This window comes from Macadamia integrifolia, chromosome 2 (assembly GCF_013358625.1).
Source record: "Macadamia integrifolia cultivar HAES 741 chromosome 2, SCU_Mint_v3, whole genome shotgun sequence".
Classification (NCBI taxonomy): domain Eukaryota; kingdom Viridiplantae; phylum Streptophyta; class Magnoliopsida; order Proteales; family Proteaceae; genus Macadamia; species Macadamia integrifolia.
The window spans coordinates 41,126,217-41,142,580 of NC_056558.1; the positions used below are offsets into that span (position 1 = coordinate 41,126,217).

General features: G+C 38.2%; 1 protein-coding gene across 2 annotated transcripts in view; it reads left to right on the forward strand.

Moving 5' to 3' along the window:
* LOC122063297 (lycopene epsilon cyclase, chloroplastic) overlaps positions 1-16,362 on the forward strand; it is a 17,367-nt gene extending 1,005 nt beyond the window's left edge. Inside the window, exons 2-11 of one of the 2 annotated variants that reach the window (XM_042627017.1) lie at positions 3,284-3,455; positions 3,986-4,121; positions 4,235-4,345; positions 4,412-4,514; positions 9,162-9,305; positions 9,381-9,488; positions 11,740-11,836; positions 11,932-12,063; positions 13,211-13,343; positions 16,081-16,362. In XM_042627017.1, the coding sequence (XP_042482951.1) occupies positions 3,284-3,455; positions 3,986-4,121; positions 4,235-4,345; positions 4,412-4,514; positions 9,162-9,305; positions 9,381-9,488; positions 11,740-11,836; positions 11,932-12,063; positions 13,211-13,343; positions 16,081-16,246 (1,302 nt within the window). In that variant the 3' untranslated portion in view covers positions 16,247-16,362. The remainder of the gene's footprint in view (positions 1-3,283; positions 3,456-3,985; positions 4,122-4,234; positions 4,346-4,411; positions 4,515-9,161; positions 9,306-9,380; positions 9,489-11,739; positions 11,837-11,931; positions 12,064-13,210; positions 13,344-16,080) is intronic. The other variant, XM_042627023.1, reaches the window with a different exon arrangement.
* Positions 16,363-16,364: the final 2 nt, after the last annotated feature.

The window sequence follows — 16,364 nt, forward strand, 5'->3', positions numbered from 1 at the left end:
TTTAAGTCGTAGAAATATTCAAATATTAATGTCAATTTCTATGAAGGGTTGGGGCACTGAAGAGACTACTGCTTCTAGGTGCACATGACAGAATATCTAGATTGACTTTTACATAGAAGAAAAGCATTTCAGTGGACACACGTATTCAATGTGACAAGCACACAGCTGATATAGTGGAACATGATTCAGAGATTGAATATTATCTGAGGGACTGAGGGTGCATCTTGTCGTCACCAAGTAAGTGAAGTAAGAAATTGTAACCTTACTTTTTTGCCCCTGTTCTTATTCCCAAAAGTCATTTAATGCAGATTTTAATGTGGGGTAATCCTTTCATTTCAAATGAAAACTACATTAATGACTTTCAACATTTTGAAAAACCTTTTCTACCCCTGCATTAAATACAACATTAAAGGGCCTTTGGGAATAAAGCAATGGGCAAAATGAGTAAGGTTACAATTTCTTAGTTCACCTACTTGGTGATGTAGGGGGTTCCTAGGTGACTAGGTCTCCTACAAGATTAACTAGCTAGGTAGGGTTGACTCAAGGGGCTTAGGTAGATAGGACCAAAGAATCTCAGCCAACACGATTAAGCATGCAAGATAAAACGAGACTAATAAACAAAGTAGCCAAAAGCAATAATAATCTAGACGGAAAAACACATAAATTCTTACTCAAGTTTCAAATGGGGGCATGGGGAAGGGAACAAACGACATACGAGTATTAGGTTCAGCACAAATCCATCTAGACACCCAAATTAGATATGCAAACAATCGATAAAATAGGCATAAACAAAGGGCAAAGGCAGGCTTCAACGTCAATGGGCTGCATATATATAATAGGGATTAATGGATGTGGGGAGGGTTTAGTTTAATGTTTTACCATACTGCTGTTCAGATCTGAGGAGAGAAGAAGAGATCAAGGTCCTCCAAAATAAAGAGGTTGCAGTCCACTTTTAGTTGATGAAGATACATCCAGCCGATTGTAGAGAGAGCAGCGCCAGCGGAGGGTAAACAACAACCAAGAGTAGTAGTAGCAGTGATGTAATGACAGCAGTGTATAGCAGCGGCAGTGAGGTAATGGCAGTAGTGTGCAGCAGCAGCAGTATTGTAACGAATATGTAGCAGCAACAGTGTGGTAAAGGCAGCAGGTGCAGCAGCAGCAATTTTATAACGGCAGTAATATGTTGCAGCAGCAGTGAGGTAAGGCAGCAGGTGCAGCAGGTGCAGCAGGTGCAGCAGTAGCAGTTTTGTAACGCCAGTAATATGTTGCAGCAGCAGTGAGGTAAGGCAGCAGGTGCAGCAGTAACAACACAGCAGCAGAAAAAAAAAAAAGAAATAAGACTGGAAAGAAGGAGAGGGAGGCGAGACAAGAAAGCAGAGAGAAGAGAGAGCCGAGAGAGTAAGAGAGGAAAGAGGCGAGAGAGAAAAGTGAGAAAACGAGAGAGAGAGAGAGAACCGTGAGGGGTTGGGGGTTTGCTCTTGGCCTTTTTTTTCAATTAACATTCATCCCTCAATCGTGGCCTAAGCCATTACATAAATATCAATCTAGTTACTAAAAATAAAAAGAGTTAATTGACTAGTAAATAAAGACTTTCTAAAAACTAATCAACCAATAAAGTAGTTTCCTAATTAATTAAAAGATTAACAAGGAAAATAATATACTACAAATAAACTACTAAACTAATAACTAATGGGGCCCACAAGATCTTCTAAAATCTTCTAAGATCTTCTAAAACCTGGATCGAGCTTTCCTTCTTCCTCCTTTTTTTTTTTCTTCTTCTTCTTCTTTCTATTCTTCCAGCCACAAAGATGGCTGCTTCTTCTTCTTCTTGCGCTTGTACACTTTGATGTCCCCATCACTTGGGAATGATAGGATTACCGCACATTAAATGACTTTTGTGAATAAGACTAGGGGCAAAAAAGTAAGGTTTTAATCTTGTTGTAGCCAACCTTGGTTACAACAAGATTTTCCCATTATCTAATTAACAAATTGGAGGTGATGCCGATCCACAAGGGAGAAGGAAGTGCTGGGGGGGGGGAAGGAGGGTATTTGAGGGCTACTCACATATGTATCATAGTAGTGCTTTAAATGCTAATTAGGTTCCTTGAACTTAAATTGGAAAATTTTGGGAGCCTAGATATGTTCAGGGTGGAAGCTTTTGCATGGTTCACAATGGTAGATGTGGAAAGTAACTTTTAGGAAGAGAAAAGGAGAAACTCTAACTGCCACATTCTGTTAACATTGGAGGAGAACTCCAACCATTTGTTTGATGGTTGATGAATGATAGCTGAAAAAATTTAATATGGAGCCTTTTAAGATGGAAAGAGCAATCTCTTTGGAGGTCATAAGGTTTTTCATTTATTGTTATCCATATCATTTCAGCAATTGCTGTCAGATTGTGTGGAGAATAGTCCTGCTTATGTTTGTTTGAAATTTGAAAAAGGTAGAAGAGTTCTCTAATGAGTGCTTTTTTTTCTATTTGAGGGGATAAAAACAACAACACCCCCTCCCAAAAAGGAAAGAAAAATGAAAGCTACCTCATTTGGACTAGTCATTTGTGTTAGACTAAAACAACAATGGATCATTGAGCTGTTGGAGGATGTTTGAGAGACAATGTGTGTGAGAATGAATCCTCTTTTAGTTGATCCTTGGCACATGTTTTTAAGTTGGAAATACTTCCCCACTTGTACATTTCTTACCCAATGAATTTATTTTTTATGACAAGTAAAGAAAAAGAAGGGCTTTTAGGCTAGTTCACTATTAGAAGAATATAGATGGAAGGATAAATCCATAAGGACAAAACAGAAATGTTCTTAGGCTAGTTCATTATATGCTGGTATCATATATCTGCAGCCCAAAAGTTCTATTGTGTCAACGTTTAAGGGTTTCTAGGGATGGTCCGTGTGTGTGTGCCTATGTGCACGCGCATTTGATTTGGTGTCTAAGAGGGATTTTTTTCCAGAAAATTTTGATATGGCTTGTCAGCATGTCCGTGAATTTAATAAAATTTAGCTTTTCATTCGATTGTGCTTACATGTCCCATACTTTATCTTCAGTAAGCTGTACAATTCCTATTTTGTTGAATTTCAAATCTGTAGATGCGAGTGATTATGAGAAAATAAATGATCTTATATTTGGTACTCTTTTCATTTTGAATAGCCATTACCTATACTTCGTGTTTTTCTTTCTTTCTTCTTCTTTTTTTATTTTTAAAGTAGATTTACTATCTTGTGGCCATTTAGTTTCTATTGATGATATCCCTTTTTACTCATTCATAATGCAGCTACCACCAATATCTCCTGGAGACACTGTGCTAGATTTAGTGGTGATAGGATGTGGTCCAGCTGGGCTCTCTCTGGCTGCAGAATCAGCTAAATTAGGCTTAAGAGTTGGCCTCATTGGGCCTGATCTTCCTTTCACAAATAATTATGGCGTGTGGGAGGATGAATTTGTAGGTGAGTGTTTCTTCTGGAAAAGTAGTAGTCAGAATTTTAATTGCAATATGTCTTTGTATACACAAATTTTTGCTTTACCTTTTAGTCAAACTTCAGAATGACAAAGCTGGGGCTTATTACTTTCAGTTTATTTGATAACTTAGAACATGAATCCTTCTCAGTGATGCCATTGAAATGGAGTATTAATGTTCCTCTCATGTTTGTGCTTGTGGTTGTGATTGTTTGTCAATCACTCTCAATATTGCACTAGATTTGTTGTTCACCGCCCAACAAACGGTTCCTTCAAAATATATGCCAGATGTGGATATTGTCATATCTTATCTCTGTACTGTGGGACCTGTTATCAAGCCCCTTGTGGGACTATTCTCCCAACTAGGTCTTCCCTAGATCTGGCCTGCATTCCAAATTAGTGCATAATGAGTCGACATAAAAAGTAGAATCAAAATTGTCACCTTTTCCATCCTTTGTTACATGGAAAGAATAGATTGATATGGTCTCTTTTATTTGAAGCTAACTATTTCTCCTTTCAGATCTTGGGCTTGAAGGGTGTATTGAGCATGTTTGGCAGGATACCATTGTTTATCTTGATAGTGACAACCCAATTACAATTGGCCGTGCTTATGGGCGAGTCAGTCGACACTTGCTTCATGAAGAGCTACTGAAAAGGTAAATATGGCCATTCATCTTTCCTTCTCGTCACCTTTGTTGCATATTCCAGTTTCTTAGAATATCTAGATTGCTAATTTAATAGATATATGATGCCTATTAATCTCTTCTAGGTGTGTCGAGTCAGGTGTTTCATACCTTAATTCGAAAGTGGAAAGTATCAGTGAAGCTGCCGATGGACATAGTATTGTAGCTTGTGAAAGGGGGATTTTCATTCCTTGCAGGTACAATCGGATACTCCAAGTTCTCACTATTAAATGTTACATCTAACTTCGGAAGTGCTTCTATAGGCTTGCTACTGTTGCTTCTGGAGCAGCTTCAGGGAAACTCTTGCAATATGAGGTGGGAGGTCCCCGTGTTTCTGTCCAAACAGCTTATGGGCTAGAGGTAGAGGTATGGTATCTTTTGCCCCCCCCCCTAAAACAGTATTTTGGTTAGTTAGTGCTCTGTATCCATAATGGACTTACTTCAGTGCTTTGGATAGTCATTGGTACTTTAAACTTTTCATTTCTTTCTGTTTTACGTGCACTAGGGAGAGAGATTGCAACATGGTCCAACTTGTGCTTTGCTCAAGCTTAACCAGTGCATTCTTTTTATTGATATAAAGAGGGAAATTACTAGAAGAAGGAACAATTGAAAGAAAGGAAGAGCAAGACCATGAAGTTACAGGGGACAAGAAACTAAGAAAAGAAAATAATTAATTGGGGAACAACATGTATTACCTATGAACCCACTATTTGCCATTAATTGCTGAAATGTTTGGTTGATAATTTTTTTTGGATGAATAAAAATATATTAAAGGAGCAAAAGACAGCCAAAAGGCAGGATACAAGCCATATTAATGACAAGAAATAAAGACACCACACCATCCTTAGATGAGACAAGAAAACTAAAATACTAAGACCAACATGCCACACCTCAAATTAATTTTCCATTACTTGGTGCGAAGGTAGTATCGGGCGAATCTTACATGGTGGCTCTGTCTAGTATAGATGACAGGGCCATTTGATTCTTCATCTTGCGCTTCCTCTGTATTGTCAATATGATTCAAGCTTAGGTTGGCCTAGGTTAAATAGTTGGAGTCTATTTGGTGAGAATGAAGAGTTCAAAGTAATGAAGGAAACTTATTTAACAAAGTGCCCATAATACCCTTACTACATGAACTCTAACACTCCCCCTCAAGCTGGAGAATAAATGTCATACATGCCCAGCTTGCTCAAAAGGGGGTATTGAACTGGAGAGAGTTAATCTCTTTAGTGAAGATATCAACCAACTGGTCCCTGGCCTTTCACAAAAGGAGTGCAGATGTAGCCAGAGTCATATATTTTTTTTTTTTTTAATAAAATACCAAATAACCTCAATGTGCATTGTGAGTTATAGTTATAGTAGTAGCCTTGTTGTCACAATAGAACTCCATGGAGCCCTCAGTATCAAACCTCAATTCCTGAACTAACATTTTTAACCATAGAAGCTCACAAACCGCACAAGTCATGGCTCTAAATTCTACCTCTGCATTCAATCTTACCACAACAGACTATGTTTTGCTTCTCCATGTAACGAGGTTACCACCCACAAATGTGTAATACCTTAATGTAGACCTTTTATCAAAAACAGATCTTGCCCAATCAGAATTAGTGTTGCCTTCAATCCTTCAATGGTTGTGTTTGGTGTACAACATCCCTTTTCCTAGGTTGGACTTCAAATACCTAATAATGCATTACACATCATCCAAATGTCCACTCTTAGGAGCATGTATAAACCAACTCACTACCCCAATAGCATAGGTAATATCAGGGCGAGTTAATGAAAGAAAGATAAATCGACTTCCCTGCATCGATTAGGGGCTATCCACAATCTTCTCCTAACTTATGATTTTGATCAATAAGTGAGTCTGCTGGTTTGCAGCCCAATAATCCGGTTTCCTTCAGCAAACCTAGCATAAACTTCCTTTGGTAGATATTTGTCCCCTTCTTTGACCTTGACACTTCAATTCCCGATAAATATTTAAAGGGTCCAAGGTCCTTAATTTCAAATTATTGAGTTAAGTAAATTCTCTTTATCTCTTCCCAGTCATTTCTAGTCACCACAATGTCATCTACATAGACGATTAGAGCTATGATGGTATCATTACCCCGTCGAGTAAATAGAGTATGATCATCCTTGTTGAGATTGCCGCTAATCCCGATGAGGGATTAGCGCTGGGTTCTCTAGGCCAATAGGGGCAATCTTGTCCTATCGGCCCCTCTTTTGGTCTTTAGGGTTAAGTCTCTATGTTTGGGGGCTATACTTGTAATTTTTTATTATATTTTGATATAGATAGCAAAGAGAGCCTATGATCTGATCAAATTGGACAGATCGCAGATTGCTCTCAACTTTTGGGACTGCTTGTGGTTTCTCCTTTCTCTCTTCTCTCTTCTCTTTCTTTTCTTCTTCTCTTTTTCTGGTTTACTAGTTTGGTTACAGGAATCTGGGATTGTAACAATCCTGAATCTGAGTATATCCATTCTTCAGTATAACTTGTCTAAACCTCTCAAACCAAGCCTCTGGGGACTGTTTGAGACTATATAAGCTTTCTTAAGATGACACACTTTTCCTTCAGTTGAGGGAAATTTGAATTCTAGAGGGGTCTACATATACACTTCCTTTTCCAAGTCACCATGGAGGAATGCATACTTCACATCAAGGTGATACGATGGCTAGTCTCGATTGGCTGCCAATGATCAAAGGACTCTTATTGAATTGTGTTTAGCCATAGGGGAAAATGTCTTGGGTTGTCAATTCCATACACTTGACTATATCCTATGGCCACCAATCTGGCCTTATATCTCTCAACATTACCTTATGATCGGTACTTGATTGAGTATATCCGTTTGCATCAAATTGGGACCCTCCCCTTTGGAATATCATCAAGCTTCTAGGTACAATTCTTCTCAAGAGCCATCATTTCCTCATTCGGAGCTTCCTTCTACTTTGGGTCAGACATGGCCTCAATGACATTCTTGGGAATAGGAGTTAAGGAAAGAGCAATTTAGAAAGCGACACTTGTAAGAGGGATTGCATCATAAGAAACAAGCTTGGGTATGGGATTAGTACATGCTCTTATTCCTTTTTTAGCAACAATAAGAAGATCTAACTCAAAAGGAAGGGAAGGAGTATTAAATGACTCGGAAAGGTGAGGCTCAGTATGTAGATCCAAAGAGGATTCTTGACAAGTCTTCCTTTCCTTCTTGTATATAAGCAGTTCATTTTCCTTGCCAGTCTTCTCAATTTAGTACTACCTCCCCCTGGATGGTCTAACATATTGGAAATATTCAAACCCTTGTGCTTGCCCACATAAAAAAGAAAGGGAGGAATAGGTTAAGGTTAAAAAGAGTGGACACAACAGCCACCTCTTTATTTCCATTACTCTCCCCCTGAAAAGGTGGCATATGGGGAACAAAGAATGGCACAAACTCAAAAGGTGACATCTTTGAGAGAAGCTGCTTCTTGGAGGATGGGTGGTAGCACTTATAGCCTTTGTAGAAGGGGTATTACTAAGGAAAATACATTTAAGAGCTTTTGGATCAAGTTTAGTCCAAGCATACTTATTAGCATGCACACATCACACACAACCCAAACACTTTGTGAGGAAGGGAGAAAGCATAAATACGTGGAGTCAAGATTTCTAAAGGAGATTGGAAACACTTGGGGTGAGAATCGATTTCTCTCACTAACATATTTACTAACTTGAAATAACATGTAAGATTACATCAATACCCCCACACTAACATAAGAATATCCAGAGGTTGAAAAACAAACTTATTTAACAAAGTGCCCATAATACCCTTACTACATGAACTCTAACATGGAGTCACCAAAAGTGAAGTAAAACCACCAAAGTTTTCCCACTTTACTTCCAACCAAACAACCATGTCAAAGTACCTATTTCTTTTTTCCATTTATTTTACTTCACTTTACCAATGAAAACTTTATTTTACTTCATTTCTGACTCAGCTTAAGCACCTCATGTTGTTTTTAGGGTGGTGTTGTGTTAAACTGTGACCATTCAGATGCATCTCAACCCAACCCAGTTCTTAGAAATTATGTGAGTGGCATCCAACCTGATTCAACACTGCCCCCCCCCCTCCAAGCTGCATCTGGTGCTCCTCTTCTTATTTTGTTATAGCAGATCTATCCGTGCAAGATTCCATGTAGCTGATCCCATTTAGTTGGGAAAAGGCTGAGTTGTTGTTGTTTGTATTGTTTCTCTCTTCTTCTTCTTTTCTTTCCTTGCTATAGTATCTTGTTGAAGCCAAACATGACTACATTTGTGCAACAGCTTGAATGGATGCATTAAAGAATCTACCATACTGCCAAGGGTCAGCTGGTCTTCTAAAATTTACCCTTTCCCTTAAGAATTTCCCATCTCCTTTCCTTCGATAGAATTTTGCGATTTTGCTGACTGCTGTGCAGGACTGTGTCCATGGAAATGTGTACCATTTGTTTTAGATCACAATTCCTTAGGATTGCCCCTGGCTCTTTTTTTTTCTCTTCCCCAAATTTTTATTCCTCTTCCAATCCCCCCCAAAAAATCTCAGAGACAACCTTATTAATTTCCAAGGTTATTGAGGTCTTTCTTCTCCATGAAATCAGAAGGTATCTTCAAGATTTTGCCAATAATTGAAATTCTAACAAACAGAGCCCTATGATGGTTTCAATTGTATTACGAAATCTCAGAGCTTCTCCTTACTTTCATATGTCATCCTTGAAGATATGAAATTTCATGGTACTTTTGAACCATGTTTGAGATGAAATTATGTTGCTTTCTGATTTTTTTTAAATATCCCCAACACCCAATAAGTTCTAATGTTGTTTACAATATACTGAAAGTTGGACCATGTTTGAGATGAAAAAATGGTACTGTCTGAGATCCATTTATTTATCTTCATCTCTCCTGGACGATAAGTTGTTTCTTTACAATATTATATTCTTAAGAAGTTCGTTTGAAGTTGTAACTTTTTCCTGCCCCGTTGCTCTAATTGTCTTGTTCTGGTCTTTCAGGTGGAAAACAACCCATATGATCCCAGCCTAATGGTATTTATGGACTACAGAGATTATAGGAAACAAGCAGTTCAATGTTTAGAAGCAGAATATCCAACATTTCTTTATGCCATGCCTATGTCACCAACAAGAGTTTTCTTTGAGGTCACTGGGTTCATAATTCGTTTTGGTCTTCCTATTATGTTTCAACTATCAGTTATTTACAAAATATTATTGCAGGAAACTTGTTTAGCTTCAAAAGACGCCATGCCCTTTGAACTGTTGAAGAAAAAGTTGATGTCTAGATTGAAATTGATGGGTATCCGAGTTATAAAGACTTATGAAGAGGTAATATAGTAGGTAATATAGTTTTTTTTTTTTTTTTGGATGAATAAATAAATTCATTACCAAGCAGGGAAGAATATACAAAGGGGGTTGGAGGCATAGGCAAGGCTAGCCAAACAAAACGGAACAAACGAAAATTGCAACCAAGAGAGCACCATCACAAGCTTAAAAACCATCGGATCTACAACCAAAAGGTACCCTACTAGACCTAGCTCTAGGGAACGGAAAATGCAATGGCGATAGGGGGCAGCAAGCAGGGAGATTGGGTTAAGAATGTGGGATGGTGTCAATGTGGAGGTTCCAGGAGGCTATGATATGTTTATTCCTAATGGACCTAGGGACGGGTCTGAGGTAGAGGGAGTGGATTTTGGAGGTAACATAGTTGGAAGACCATCTACGGATGTTTCTCTCCATTCAAATATGGTTTATGGTAGCACTGAATGCAAGCTTTCCAATGGTGTCGCAGATGTAGGATCCCGAAAAAGTCATGTCAATCCAAATCTATTTTGTCAAAGGGGAGGATAGGTCTAGCGGAGGGCCAACATTTAGAGAGAACCAATTTCCAAATGGAGGAGGAGAAGGGGCAGGAGAAGAAGAGATGAGAGATGTCCTCAAGAGTCATGGGGGCATAAGCAATAGGATGGGGGAACAGGGATATGGCAGCGGATGAGGAAGGCTTGGGTAGGGAGACAGTTAGAGAGGCATCTCCAGAGAGTGAAGCTATGATGGGGGATGTGACCTTTGAACTAGACAAGGTTACGCCAAGGAACCACAGGACCCGAGGACCTGACAAAGGACCAAGCAGAGGCAGAAGAGAATATCCCATTGGATGAGGGGAGCCAAATGCATTTGTCATCTCGGCCCCTGTGGCCAAGAGGGAGAGGAGGGAGAGAGGACCAGAGGTCAAGGAGGGGGGGAAGGGATGAGGGAGGGGACAAGATACAGGAAACAGGAGCATACTTGGGGGTGCCAGAGGAGTAGATGATTTTGGGGGACACCAGGGAGGAGAGGATAACAGCCAGGTGCCAAGGGTCCATCCAAAGGGAAGTGGTTTGACCATTACCAATGAAGAAGGAAATGGCCTTGAGTGCCAAGGGTCTGCGAGAATATTCCTCCAGATCCGGGAATTGTCAGGAGGGATTGGGGCGGCCCAGAGGGAGTGTTGCTTGAGCAAGTAGGAGTGAATCCAGTCTACCTAGATGCCCTTCTGCTTGGACACAATTTCCAAATGAGTTTAAGAATACCCACAGAATTGACATTCTTAATTCTTCTAATGCTAAGGCCACCTTCAGCTTTGGGTAGACAGACTTTGTCTCAATTGAGAGGGTGGAGAAATCTGGAGGAATCTGAACCTTTCCAGAGAAAAATGATCACTTAAATTAGGTTTCAAATCATGCTTACAAAGGATTATTTCCCTATTGAAGTCATATATGGCTATGAGCCTATGAGGGTCTAGTCTTAGATCATGGAATTTAGTTGCCCATGGACCAATTTATTCAATGCAAGGATATTTGTTTGTCACCTAAATATTGGGGGGGGGGTGTTTTAACTTATGAAAACTGGACGTACTATAGATTGCTGGGAAAGCCTGTTGTCATGCTATATATACCTTTCTCAGCTTGTAGCAAAGGTCAAAGAGGTCTGAACTTAAAATTCTATTTTTTTATTTAGGCGTCAGTAACATGTTTTAAATGTGTGAAGAACATACCAGGCATTTGACATTATAATGTCAGAATGATGAGTATCATGCATTTTTAGCAATCTCTATTCAGTATGTTACACTTGCTTCTAGTTTTCAGTATTCACATGGTTTTGAAATGATACTCTTCTAAGTTTCTGGGGGGTGCATTCGTTGGGAAATCTATGCCTTATCCAGTTTCTTGGGAACACAAGTGTGTATAATTAATGAATTTTTAGTAATGGGTGGTCACAGTCCATGGATGTTGTTGGTCTGGAGCACCCTCTTCTATTATTAACTGGAAGTTTATGGATGAGTTTTACATATACAATTAAAGGTGATCACATTTCTTACAAATACAAGAATTGAAGCACAACACAAGAAACTTGTACAATAGGTGGGATATGCAAGATACAGCCACACTTGTTGATTCTCACAAATTGGATATCAGGATTTTTAGTTCTTTCCAATGATGATTGGTGTTTAAGATATTCATTTGTACTTGTAGAATATTTTTTCTTTAATATTTTTGGGTACTAAATGGGGAAAGATGGAATGTTTATATAATTCTTGTAGGAGTGGTCTTATATACCTGTCGGTGGATCCTTACCAAATACAGAGCAAAAGAACCTAGCATTTGGCGCTGCAGCTAGCATGGTGCATCCGGCTACAGGTAAAAAAAGAAAAAGTTTACCTGTTGTTTCTTTTTTTCTTCATCTGAAAGAAAATTCAAATGTGGCTCTCTTCTGTTCTAATCTCATCAAACAGGCTATTCCGTTGTACGATCTTTGTCAGAGGCTCCAAAATATGCTTCTGTCATTGCAAGAATTTTGAAGCATGGTATTGATTCCAAGAGCACAGTTGCTTATGAGAAGAGTATTGGGAACATTTCAATGCAAGGTATGGTTGCATTGGCCATGATTTTAGGCTATATTAATTGTTGTTTGTTCCATTGCAAGTGCATAGAGATCTTGATTTCATCATCATCATCATTATAATTTAGGCATTCAAATCTTTAATATGTGATATTCTACCATGACTGTTTATTCATGATCCATGTAAACTACTTGGAATATGTTACTTAAGTAGAAAAGAAAACATGAGAAGCCCTCTCATATCAGTTACAGTTTCTCCATCAGACCTATGATTCCAGTTTCATGGTTCACTGATTAGTCTACACTCTACACTACCACGAGAAAAAAAAAAAAAAAAAAAATTGCGAGGAAATGGAAAGTCAAAGGAACTCTATAATGCTTGAGGAAGGTTACCTTTTTTGGTGTGTGGATAGCCTTGGAGTTTGGGAGCACAATATATAGAGAATTATAGGTGTCCCAAGAGCAAACACTTATTTTTGTAGTACATTTAATTACATACTGATTCCACCTGTGTCATTCGTACTGCCAGTCCCAAGCCCAGGTAGAGACGGTTTTGTGAGGTCTGCTACTGATATTAAAACCTTTAGTGAAACCTTTAATCCTAAAAAGATGTTTTGGTCGGGATGCTGAACCAGGATTCTTGTAGCCAAATGCATGGATGAGGCTTTGTTGATTTGGGTTCTTGTAGCCAAATGCATGGACGAGGCTTTGTTGATTTGATCATGAGATGATGGGAACATTTATAATAACATAAATGAAAACAAAATCCATATAATCTAGACATTATAAAGACATCTTTATGCAAGTCAATTCTGTAAAGAAGAAGATATATTTGATATAAATGTACACGTTTATGATCTCAATGAAGATGTATTAGGTGTAAATTAAAATTTCATTAGTATATAACTTTGAACATAGACACCATTTGAGGTGTAAAATCTTTAAAGAAATGATCCATTGACTCAACTCATACAAAGTGAGCTTTCAACATGATCACTAAAGAGTGTGTAACATCTCTTAATGGGATTTGTTGCCCTTGCTGTTCTTGTTTTTGGCTTCATTTGCAATTTAATCAAGAAAAAATAATTCACTATTAATTACATGATGTACTCTTCTTCTTTTTTTTTTTTTTTTTTTTTCTTGATTTTCCGTTACTATATCTTCTATATCAGCTTGGAATACGCTTTGGCCGAAAGAAAGGAAACGTCAGAGAGCATTCTTTCTCTTTGGATTAGCTCTAATTTTACAATTGGACATTGAAGGCATTAGAACTTTCTTCTACACTTTCTTTCGCTTACCTACTTGGTATGTTTTAACTTCCAGCTTTTCACTCTTACATTTGTAAGTGTACATAAATGTTCACACCTTGAATGGGTTATCTGCGGGGAAATTGTAGATGTCAGTTTCTATGCAGAGGTTGTTATCTATTCATCTGTGAATCTACTGTTTTATGGGAAAAAAGTGCTTGAGATGGAAAACTGGCAAATGAACTAACAAGAGAATTACTGAATTCACACTTATTTTGTGCTGTACATCAGGCAAAATAATGAGATGCAATGGCATGGTAATTATTCTAAATTAAGGAAGGGGCAACACTCTGTTATGTTAGTGCTTTGAAGGAATTTTGAACTGATTCAGCCATATAACATGTTTGTCGTGATTTTTGTCATTTTCTGATTTACTACCTTTTTATTGAATGATTTTTCATTGAGAAAGAAGGGAGAAGAGTATAGGTAAGATGAGGTGTTGAAATGGCTGAGTGGAAAGTGAAGAAAGAATATTATTGGAAATGAGTACTATTGCTGAAACTTGGGGAGCGCAAATAGCTGACATTCAAATACTTCTAAATGTCAAAGATTTCAGGTGTAATCCTCAAGATGTGTCATAGGCCTCACAGGCATACATGAGATGTCTATAGAGTATTAAGTATAGTCTAGCTATATGAATATGTAGGTGTGCTTGTGTGTGTGTGTGTGTGAATAATGGAGATATCCTTGTTAAAAAAGAACATGATTACTATATAAATATATATATATATATATATCTGTGTGTGTGTATTCTGCAACATATAGCAGTTTAAAGAATAGACCTAATGGAGAAAGATATAATATAAAAAGAATACATGATTTCCTTGTAATTTATTTGTGTAGCACCTTTGTCCCTTTCTTATCATAAGTTAGACCGATCATTATATAACATTTTTTTTTCGGGGGAAAGTAAGGCCCAAATGATGGGGGTTAATGATTCACACCGTAAAGCCCTAATGTTCGGGGTTAATGATTCACACCTCAATAATCAATCATGGTAAAGTGCATGCCTAGTTGAGGTGCACACCTCACAAGTACCTTGATTCCTGAGCCCCCCCCCCCCCCCCAACAGACATGACACACTTCATTGATTAGGTTTCAGGCCTTTTTGTGACATGCATATCCCCAGGCTTACACCCAATAGGCCTATGGAAACACTGGGACTACATAGGGTTCCCTGGTTGAGGAAAGACATGGGAGTTGTGGTCTGGTATAAGACGTTGGGCTATATGAATTGGAATTCGGAGCAGGATTCATGTACTGAACCTGAGTGGTCAATGGTGTGAAAAGTACTGGCCCTGTTTGGAGTCCACCTGATCCTTATTCCTTTACCTCGCATGGGATCTTACATACAGATCCTTTATGGTCCTGGTCAGCTCTGGGTTGCACGAGATTGGTCATTGATCTTCTTGTCATCCAGGTCCTTTAAATCTTTGCAGAGAACACTGAATTGTGTCCAATCAGATCATTGTTCCTTAATGATGATTTAATCACAGTTTGTCTTTAACCAAATCCCAATGCAATCTTCCTTGGTTCTAAAGAGGAGTGAGTATCTATGAACCAAAATATGTGAACTGTCAACCAAAACAAGGTGAACCAAATTCATTGTATAAGCCTATCACTGGCAATCTGGGTTTCATTTTACAACCTTAAATGATGAACCTTGAAACTGGACTAGCTGAACAAAATGGCTTAATACGACCTGACCATTTCATATATCTGTTTCATTTTGATTTTGGTTCAGTTAGGGGTCAACATGCATTGGTGTGAGTTAGACCCAAATCCTGATCAGTGAATGTGAATTCAGATATTCACATAGGTATTCAAAAGGAAAAAAGAAAAAAGAAAAAGAAAAATGATATTGACCCAGGTAAGATGCAGGTAAGCACCGATATTTATGGAAATGTATTAATCATTACACAGGATCAACGATTAACATATAGACAAACTTTAGTGTTTAATTCTATGATTCTGCCTGGTAAAGATCCATGAGAATTATAATGGGCCTATGCTGGAGATGCATACACCGATCATGACTGGAAATCAAACATTGTTTGATTAGTATACTTGAATATCTGAAGCAGCATGATCTGATCATTTATAGAGGCTTATGCATATGTTGTTATTAGATCCCTCGTATACTCATGCAGAAAGCATCAGACAGTACATTATAGGATTATTTTCCAGAAACATTCTAATTAGGTGACTTCTAAGATGCACTTTGCTGGAACTTCAATCATGGCACATGGTTCAGTACCCTGTTTTTATTTTTATTTTTTATAGTTTACCCTTCTCATCTATTATAGGTCAGAGATGGCCTCTGTGCTTGTTGATAAGCTGGTGGAGTGTAGGTCCATAATGGAATTGCCTGGTCTATTTCTATTAACTGTCTAATACTAGTGGCAGTGGTGGGTGTGTTTGTTGTTAGTAAGCAATGGTTTGATTTTCGAAGGATTCTTAGGGTGAAGAAATCACTCCCCCCACCCCCCCATGTGACTCCAAAGTGAATGATTCCCAGACTTATTGATGCTTGATATGCTTAACCCAAGTCTTGATACTGACAGCTAACTTACTGTAAATAAGGATTTGCAATCTGAGCTAAAAGGCCTCAGTAATAGAAATTGAAGCTGCAAATAGACCTATCGGTAGATGCTATAAACAAATGTCTAGCCCTTTTTGTTGAATTTATTACTATTCATGTGGAGTGAAATGTTGAATGAATTTCTGTCTCGCAGGATGTGGCAGGGTTTTCTTGGCTCTACACTTTCATCGGTCGACCTCATGTTATTTGCATTTTATATGTTTGTTATTGCACCAAATAGCATGAGAATGTGTCTAATCAGGCATCTACTTTCTGATCCCACGGGAGCAATCATGATAAGAACATATCTTGCACTATAAGTTGTTCATATTTCCACATCCATTTCTGTCTTATTTTAGTTCTAGAATGGGTACTTGATACAACCATCTTGGAAGGTCATTGTATATACACTAATACAAATTTTTGTTGGTTCTTATA